We start from the raw sequence: 8,434 nt of genomic DNA, 5'->3' as shown, positions 1-8,434 counted from the left end.
TAAATTACATACATTTGGCATTTAGAATTTGTCATATGAGCCTGATCACCTGTACAACATGTAGGCAGAAGATTATATAATTACAGATCTGCATTGTTCAGTATGAACTCATTAACAAACATTGTTTGAGATTCTTCAAAACCAGCTGGTAAGATCTGGAGCTCTTTGGCGACGGAGCAAAAATCACTTATATAAAGACTTTAAGATGAGTTGATTAGTGAATTCCTTACAGTGATTTTATAAATTAGTCATATGCGTAAATGAATATTTTCAGCCTCACAATGTACATCAGGTTAAACACATGTTCTTGTCTCATTTTGCCACAGAAGAAGAGCCTCGGGAACACTAAGTGGGCCTTGATTTTGGGTCATTTTTCATTATCAATGTGTAACCGGATGGGATGTAATTGCCACAAATGCAATTATTCATTTAATTATTTATATATGTTTCAAATGTCCCACCGGGGCACCGGTAGTTACGCATTCTTTCCCATCAGCCTTTGCGACATTGTGTATAAAATGAAGCTGCGCCCGCCGCCCGTCCTCATTCCTCGCTGCTGCTGCCGCTGCAGGTATTTATGTCTTCTTTGCTGAAATGTATGCTTTTTTCCTCTGAAACCAACTTCTATGTTTCATTTTGGTTTTGAAAAGGAGCATTTAACTCGTTTATATTGATTAGGCCTCCCCTTTTGTCACGTGTTTGTCGGATGGGAGCTGGTTCTGGCTGCAGACCACGTGCCTCGGCGCATGTAGAAATGCTAATTAGCCTATGAAGTAGTCTGTTCTAGTTCAAATAGTTCTGCTCCTAACAATGTCCTGTGACTATATGATGAGATACAAAGTTGGTAGGGACATCTGAGTCAACGTGAAGAAACGCCAACTGCTCTGATTGTACGGGACCTATGCAGAAAACTGCGGCCTAGTTTAAAGTTAGCAACAGCCCCCGCTAGTAGCAGTGAAGCATTGGGGTATTTCAGAAGGGATGTACACATTTATAGTTAAACTACAGAAAGTTGTGTTTAAATTTACTATTTATTTGCAGGTCAGTCGCTGGTATGTCCGGAAAATGGAGGTGACTACCACGTGGTAAGTCATCACGTGGTCGCTTCGTCATTTCTGCTTAGTCAAGAGTTTATTTCATTGCATCTGTAATATGGAACTAATGTAATGAGTCTCTTTATCTTCAGGCTCCAAATGGCTGAAATCTTGAAATCTCGAGTTTCGCCGGTGAGTCACGTTTTCCGTTCGGTTCCGTTTATGGGGACGCAGCCGATGATGGTATAAGAGTAGTGGACAGAAGCGATTTCTGAGGAATCAACACTGAGGCTTGCCTTCAAATACGGTGTGTTTAAATGTAATGCTGCCAGCGTTCTAAGTCTACCTCTTGTCCACAGGTCTCAGCGGTCTGGAAGACTTGGGCAAGGCAGTGGAGGAGAGAGGTGAGATTCCTTCAGTGGATGTGATGGTGGATTGATGCTTCTCTAGGTGTCTAATTTACACTTTAAAGAGTTTCATACTGCTGTATAGTTTGTTCATTAATTAAGATGTTGGTCTAATTGAAAGCACGAATTATTGACGGCTCAAGAAAGTGACGTACAAACTGAAAATGCCGCCAATAGGGTGGATTTGAACGCGTGCCGGTCGTCCCACCCAGAGAAGCATCGGTCCTTTATTGTCGGCTCCCTGCGCTGCTATGATGACCCTTATTTGCTACTCTCGACTACGTGGATGACGACAACAATAACCCACAAGTTGACTTGTCTGAGGCGCAAAGCTTAATATCTGCGATTTGAAGCTGCTGTTCCGTTGCTTACATTGGATCGTTGCCCACAGGTGAATTAAGCATGATGGGAGCGACTGGCCAGCGGTGAAAACCGAAGCGCGTAAGGAGCAAACTTCTTTCATGTTCACGCTAAACAAACTGTCGATGATGATCTTGTTTGGAAAAACATTGGGAATCTCTCTGAAAAATAATGCTGAATACTTTTACCTGATGCAGTGCAGATGATCGGCTGGCTGCGTATGCAATGTGGATGTGCATTAACGTGTTGTATTTGCAGGTGGTGCCTTCCATTCGTGGCTCAATCGCAGGTGAGGTTATTTGGCCCTTATTTGTTTCGGCGACTGACTTTGCGAACTGGTCTGACGAAAATGATGATCTTATAGTTCAGCAGACTAAACCATGAAGAACACAAACCGTCTTTCGCTCCTATCTGACTGTCGGCCTCCATGACGAGCAAAAACACCTTTTGGTGAAGTAGTTATTTAATTCAGTTGCTTTTCTTTCAGGAAGAGTCCTCTGGCGCTACAAAACCAACAGCGATGGTAAGTAGAAAGTTTGTGCACCTGTATTCAGTGATGTTTGATGCAATTGATGATCTTATAGTTCAGCAGACTAAACCATGAAGAATACATACCGTCTTTCGCTCCTATCTGATGTGTCAACCATTTCTGTTCTCTCGCCCTGTGGCATTTAATAAGAAATACTAAACATCTTCTATTTCCAACAGATGTGGGGAAACGTCGCTGTGTTCGTGTTTTTCCACGGCCTTCTACTGGTAAGTATGCGATCATGTGTGAGCGTGATGTGGTCGTGTCAGATGTGATGAGTGTGAATCAGGTCGCTGAACCATTTGAGGAAACTGCATTTATTCTGATCTGAATTGTTTAAGGTAACAGGTTTCTAACTTTCTGGTATTGATTAACAGTCAGCTTTGATCATTGCAGAACTAGAATGGCGGCTGTGCTGAGCAGAAGATGGTCACGGACATGGTGAGTATGTAATGCAGTAAAATAAAAGCACTTCACTGTAATGTGTATGACGAGAACCCAACTGTTATGAAACTGACCTTTGTGATGACCAAATAAAGACTGACTTAACAATGGAGTCTCCCATTAGCTCTAGCTGACTGGGTCAGTGTGCAGCTGTTCATCCTAATGTCCGGTCAGCATATTGAACTTAATGCCACTCTGTGTCTTCAGGTTCTGTTGGCTGTGTGTCTGACTGGGAGAGATGAGATCAACTGAGGTGAGGGTTGAACTATTCCAGGAGACGCAAAGTGATTCTGGTTATGATGATGTCCTAAATGTCTGACCCGAACATCCATGTGGACGATAATTCACTGAGTAACCCAGCGAATTAAATCCTGATGTATGTCCATGGCATGTAGTAAGGGTAATTCTTGTGTGTTTTTTGTAGGCCTGGATCTGGCAGGACTGGGTGAGTTGGCCTCGGGTCAATGTGATGTGTAAACTGAGATAACGCTGACCACTCTGCCTGTGATGAAGGATTCTGCCAAATGACTCTTGTGATTATAACCCTTACCGTTCCATTATTTCTGAGGTTTTGTGGTCGGTAGAATGCTTCATGTTGTCGGGTTCCCCTCTTTAGTCATGAACCATCCGCGTGGCATGTTTTTAGGACTGGACTGCACAAACACGACACAAAACCTGCAAGTTCTGCATTAATGAGTATTCATGGAAAATCAAATGTTTTACAGATTCCTGTGCTTGGATGGTGACCGGAGCCCGTGGACTTCAGTGCAGTAACCCTGTCAATAAACAATTAAATAAATCATCTGTCTTTGCATTTTAATATAAGTCTCTGCAGTCGGGTAAATTATATATTAATTATTTCATAAGAAGTTCTTTGTCAATGAGGGTTCACACTTCAGCACCCTGTAGCTTTATGGTGCAAGCTACAGTGCTAAGCTGTAGCTTGCACCCTAAAATAGACGTTTGTCTGCCATTAGCGGTTTTACCAGGAGCACATCCCGGAATTAGACTGTGGCAAAGGGAGCGTTGCTTCAACTTCAGTCCTGTTCGCGGTCTGCTCGGACTAGCGGAACCATTAAGTGTCTCAGTGGCGGGACCCGGAAGGAGTTGCGCTCCGCACCCGGCCCGGCTGCTTCCGGTCTAAGCTCTGTTGTGTTTGTATTTTGATATCCCCGCTGCATCTTTAGGTATATGTTGTCCTCGGTGAGAGTTTGCATTTCCATTGGTTCTATAAAACACAAATCTCTTCCGAGAGACGGCGCAAGGTGCGGAGCTCCGTTCGCGCAGAACGGTCGATAAAGTTGCGCGTGATCTGGAACTTCGTCATCAGACAGCGACGCGCATGTCTTTGCGCGTCATGCCTCATTGGTGGCTGCCTAACCAGAATGGGAAAAGGCATATGTTTGGGCGTGCGAATAATGTGTAGAGACGATCGTCCGGTGTTGGACCTGACGGCGGGCGGCTCCTTTCGGTAGTCAACGTGACTCCCTTTGAAGTTCCCGGTATCCCTTGTTACGGTGCGACGGGCCGGTGCTAGCGGGCCCTTTAAGATGGGCGGGGCTCCGTAACCAGACAGACGAGCGCCCCCCTGCAACCATGGTGAGGGGCGTTCGTTTTACCCACCGGGCAGGCCGGATTAAGTAGATGCCGTGTTCTGACCCGTTTGGGCCGCCGGCCGCTTCACCGATGTTCCTACGGTGGTTCCTTCCGGTACTCTGGGGACTCTCCGCAGAGGCAGACTTCTTCCAGTTCGGCAGCATTTCCAATGCCTCCACTTACTATTTTAATTACATCTACTGTAATATCTGGGAGGGCGCCTGTCAGCCCCACCAAGACGACGCCGCACAGCAAGGTAACGCTCAGAGACGATTTATCCGACGCGCGTTACGGAGCGTTTTTCACATTTGGCACGATTGTTGCAGTTCCCGCCGGAGACCTGTGGGCCGGCTTCGCTCAGGACTACCTCGGCGTGCTGCATCAGTGGTACTGTGCTCTGGGCCAGTGCTGTGAGTCCGGAGACTGCAGGATCACCAACAACATCACAGGTGCGACGCTCCCAGGGGCCCGGACGACACGCATTCACGATGTGCATCAACTAGTCCGGACTGAAGGGCTGAAAGTCATCCCAAGGCGCTCTTCCCGGATGCTTGTGTTTAGACAGACCATAATATGTCAATTTCCTTTTCACTTTTTAGCTATTAACTGTGAAGTCACTTGCCCTACCTGAGATTTTAAATGTCTTCTTAAAAAAACCTTTTTTTTTGCCAACGTAATAGTTTTTAAGAGAGGCGTGCGCATGGTGGCAGTTCAAACCTTAAATGAAATTAAAGGTGTTAATCTTGAGCGTGCGTTTTCCGGTGCAGGTCTGGAGAGGGACCTGAAGACGAGGCTCCACGGGCAGCACCTCGCTCAATCTGTGGTTCTGAAAGCCGTCCAGGGCTTCGTGAACAACCCAGAATCCAACAAGCCGCTCACGCTCTCCTTCCACGGCTGGTCTGGCACCGGCAAGAACTTCGTGGCTCGTATCATCGCAGATAACCTGTATCGCGACGGGGTCAAGAGCGAGTGTGTCCGACTGTTCATCGCCCCGTTCCACTTCCCGCACGCCAGACTGGTCGACACGTACAAGGTAAAGACGTGCAGAGCAGCAGAGTTTATCCAACGGTGCTCTTGTGACTCCTGCTTGTTTAGTTTGGGTGTTGTAATTCAGGTGATGGGTGACGATATGCAACACTGGACAGGTGTCCACTGAAAGGCTTCTCGGGATCTGGAACTCATCCCAGTCGGACCTAAGTGCAGATGTGTCCCAGACAGTGTTGCACAATCACGAGATTGCGTTTCTAAAATAATGTTGACTCAGCATTATTACACAAATGAATATATATTTAACAGGTTATCGTGCACAGATCAACCTTTTGACTCGTACTATCAAACAGAGTCCCGACATTTACAGGCTGGACTATGAATTGTCAACATTTTTGCTCCAAATCTTTCATATCAATGAGATTCAGATGTAAAATGCTCAAAAAAAAAGAGAATATAGATAAAAATGTCAAAAGTAAATAAAACTAGAGTTGGGAGTCTTTTAGATTTTTGACGCCGTCTGTTGGTCGTCATCTTATCCAGGGGCAGCTGAGAGAGGCGATCCGCGACATGGTCCTGCGCTGCCCTCAGACTCTGTTCGTATTTGATGAGGCGGAGAAGCTTCACCCAGGCCTCATCGATGCCATCAAACCATACATGGATCACTATGACAACGTGGATGGTGTCAGCTACCGCAGAGCTATCTTCCTCTTCCTCAGGTTGGTTCATATGTCGGGTACAACCTGATAATCATGGCAGTATTTTAGTACAATACAGTTTTTAAACTGAGCACCAAGTAATATTGTCTCATTTATTCAAGCCTAACGTAGCCTTTAATCTTTGGAGACATTTTATTCATGTCAGGATTTCTGAGGAAGACTCACAACTGAGTAACTCTGAATTTTAGGGATTTGAACAGATAAGGGTTTTTCCTGGCACTACTCTGGATAAAGCTTCCTGCACTGATGCTTCAACCAAACCAGAAAATATCTAATCCTCTCGAAATGACCAAACCTGCAGAGACGTATATCATATATTTTGATGTGCCTGTTTACCCAGTAATATTGGTGGAGCAGCGATCAATGATGTAGCGCTGGACTTCTGGCACTCCGGTCAAAATCGAGAGGACATCGGTATGGAGGACCTGGAGCATCGACTCCGAGCTGAAACCATGGAGTCTCAAGGTTTGCAGCAGCGACGGATGACATTAAAATAAGCCACTTCTGTTCAATCGATAAGTAAACGGTAAATCCAATACGCACCTCGTCCACAGGTGGCTTTGCTCAGAGTGAGCTAATGTCCGGCCACTTGGTCGACTTCTTTGTGCCGTTCTTGCCTCTGGAGTACCGCCACGTGAAGCTCTGTGCACGGGACGCCTATGCAGCTCGAGGCCTGGAGATGGATGATGCTACGCTAGATGAGGTTGCCAAGGCGATGCTTTATGTCCCAAAAGAAGAAAGACTTTTCTCCGCACAGGGATGCAAATCCATACCCCAGCGGATCAACTTCTTTCTCCCCTAGAACAGACGGAAGGCTGGTGGAGATTTGAGATTTACCCTCCAATCTGCATATAGAGCTGATGTGCTTTAGTATGCCCCCCCCCCCCCCAACACACACACACACACACACACACAGATGCAACACGTGTTTGACCAGGTCCTCAGAAGTCGGGCAGCTTAGCCGGTCCAGTGTTGGAGGAGAAAGCGGGTATGAGCAGAACTGAACTGCCGTCATGTGCAGTGCGGCTGCTCCTCCCTGCCCAAGGAGACGGCACATGTACAAGTGGGTTGCGCTGCATCGGTCACGGAGGAGTAGGCTTTAAGCATAGATTGTTTCAATTGAAAGGCTAAATTTATGGTTACGTTGTTGATGTTAGAGAGGCAGACTCCAGTACAGAGATATAATAAAATTATGTCGCGAATAAATCTAGAAGGGGGGGGAAAAAAGGGGGAACGTTGTACTTGCAGTCGTACTACGGCGTCGTACAGTCGCAGAGGAGGCTGATCGGTCTTCCGTTTTAATGTAAGGCCTGAAACAGCCTCATGGAGACTCCTCTTCATCTTGAGTCCTCTGATTCTGCCCATACATTCATTCGATGTCATTTCCACCAGTTGCGTACGCTCCTTTCACTTCTGGCGCCTCGGCACTGTCTTTAAATTGCTTCACTGCTGCTATCAATAGTAACAGAAATACACATTTGTATATGAGCTGTGTTTGGGACAGACCCCCCCCCCCCCCAGAAAACAGATTTTTGGACTTCAGTTTTGCATTTCACTCTTTGGCATCTTAATCTTAGAGGTCAGATATCACTGCTAGAAAGTCGTCTGTTAAACAACGGGATCAATATATATATAGTTTTGTCGATGTCTGTTCATTTTGGCCAAAATCTAAGCTTCACTTTTCATGATTTCATACTCTTAGTTTTAATATTTTTAATATTTGCATGTTTAACATTGTGCTTGTACAAGCCCTACTTATTTGTTTATCACGTTTGAACCTCTTACTGTACCAGGTCATTTTCTTATGGAGTGGTTTAAAGGTGCGTTTGGTGGTAATGTAAGCCTTGAATTTGAACAGTATGCCGGTGTGCAACACCTACAGTATGTAGTTCTGTGATATGTGTTACATGAAATAGTGCTTGGCAGAAACAATCAACCCCTTTGAACATTATCAGTTCAAAGACGGTACTTTAAATCATGTATGTTTTTAATTGTCAGTCATTGAACCAGAGGGAGGGATTACTAACCTGATGCATGTAAGTACAGTGGTATCATCCTCACATAACGGTGTACTTTGATATATTCTAATACTTTATGTGCATATGCTCGTCCTCACACTTATCTGTGTTTGTTTGCGTGTGATATTTTTTCTCTCTAAACTTCATGTTTACGCCACAATAAATGAAGAAATGGGTGAAAGGAAATAAAGGGACGCAGCAAACCAACAAGTGATATCTTTTTTTTATCCATGCAGTAATGAGTGAAATGCATAGTATGTAAAATAGTACATCTCATTGAAGTGTTTCACAGGGTGGAATCACGGTGGCGCAGTGGGTTGCGCTGTTGCCTCACAGCAGG

At 45.3% G+C, this 8,434-nt stretch overlaps 1 protein-coding gene, 1 long non-coding RNA gene and 6 other non-coding genes across 8 annotated transcripts; all 8 read left to right on the top strand.

Annotated features, from left to right (window-relative positions):
• The first annotated feature begins 814 nt into the window (after nt 1-814).
• LOC137899911 (small nucleolar RNA SNORD74) lies at nt 815-897 on the top strand. Its single transcript, XR_011105657.1, has one exon. It is a non-coding gene; the product is annotated as a small nucleolar RNA SNORD74 (small nucleolar RNA).
• Nucleotides 898-1,011: 114 nt separating this feature from the next.
• On the top strand, nt 1,012-3,576 carry LOC137899677 (uncharacterized). Its single transcript, XR_011105650.1, has 11 exons — nt 1,012-1,085; nt 1,187-1,226; nt 1,394-1,438; nt 1,833-1,882; nt 2,060-2,090; nt 2,289-2,324; nt 2,510-2,557; nt 2,727-2,771; nt 2,982-3,027; nt 3,199-3,219; nt 3,500-3,576. It is a non-coding gene; the product is annotated as an uncharacterized lncRNA (long non-coding RNA).
• Nucleotides 1,267-1,327, top strand: LOC137899915 (small nucleolar RNA SNORD75). Its single transcript, XR_011105661.1, has one exon. It is a non-coding gene; the product is annotated as a small nucleolar RNA SNORD75 (small nucleolar RNA).
• LOC137899917 (small nucleolar RNA SNORD79) lies at nt 1,919-2,000 on the top strand. The gene has a single exon (XR_011105662.1). It is a non-coding gene; the product is annotated as a small nucleolar RNA SNORD79 (small nucleolar RNA).
• LOC137899913 (small nucleolar RNA snR60/Z15/Z230/Z193/J17) lies at nt 2,141-2,224 on the top strand. Its single transcript, XR_011105659.1, has one exon. It is a non-coding gene; the product is annotated as a small nucleolar RNA snR60/Z15/Z230/Z193/J17 (small nucleolar RNA).
• Nucleotides 2,362-2,444, top strand: LOC137899912 (small nucleolar RNA snR60/Z15/Z230/Z193/J17). Its single transcript, XR_011105658.1, has one exon. It is a non-coding gene; the product is annotated as a small nucleolar RNA snR60/Z15/Z230/Z193/J17 (small nucleolar RNA).
• LOC137899919 (small nucleolar RNA SNORD47) lies at nt 3,274-3,345 on the top strand. Its single transcript, XR_011105664.1, has one exon. It is a non-coding gene; the product is annotated as a small nucleolar RNA SNORD47 (small nucleolar RNA).
• An 884-nt stretch (nt 3,577-4,460) lies between the features above and the next one.
• On the top strand, nt 4,461-6,878 carry tor3a (torsin family 3, member A). The gene is made up of 6 exons (XM_068743772.1): nt 4,461-4,626; nt 4,697-4,819; nt 5,138-5,403; nt 5,901-6,076; nt 6,417-6,541; nt 6,631-6,878. The coding sequence occupies exons 1-6, from the start codon at nt 4,461-4,463 to the stop codon at nt 6,876-6,878; spliced, it is 1,104 nt and encodes a 367-aa protein (XP_068599873.1).
• Nucleotides 6,879-8,434: the final 1,556 nt, after the last annotated feature.

The sequence above is a fragment of the Brachionichthys hirsutus genome, chromosome 9, assembly GCF_040956055.1.
Source record: "Brachionichthys hirsutus isolate HB-005 chromosome 9, CSIRO-AGI_Bhir_v1, whole genome shotgun sequence".
Classification (NCBI taxonomy): domain Eukaryota; kingdom Metazoa; phylum Chordata; class Actinopteri; order Lophiiformes; family Brachionichthyidae; genus Brachionichthys; species Brachionichthys hirsutus.
Note: the sequence above shows the minus strand (reverse complement) of the source record. Positions and strands in the feature narration are given on the sequence as shown.

Excerpts from the sequence above, each read along its gene's own strand:
- tor3a (XM_068743772.1), top strand. The coding sequence starts at position 4,461 with ATGTTCCTACGGTGGTTCCTTCCGGTACTCTGGGGACTCTCCGCAGAG. Across the intron at positions 4,820-5,137 it reads GATCACCAACAACATCACAG|GTCTGGAGAGGGACCTGAAG; the intron begins GTGCGACGCTCC and ends TTTCCGGTGCAG. Across the intron at positions 6,542-6,630 it reads TGAAACCATGGAGTCTCAAG|GTGGCTTTGCTCAGAGTGAG; the intron begins GTTTGCAGCAGC and ends CCTCGTCCACAG.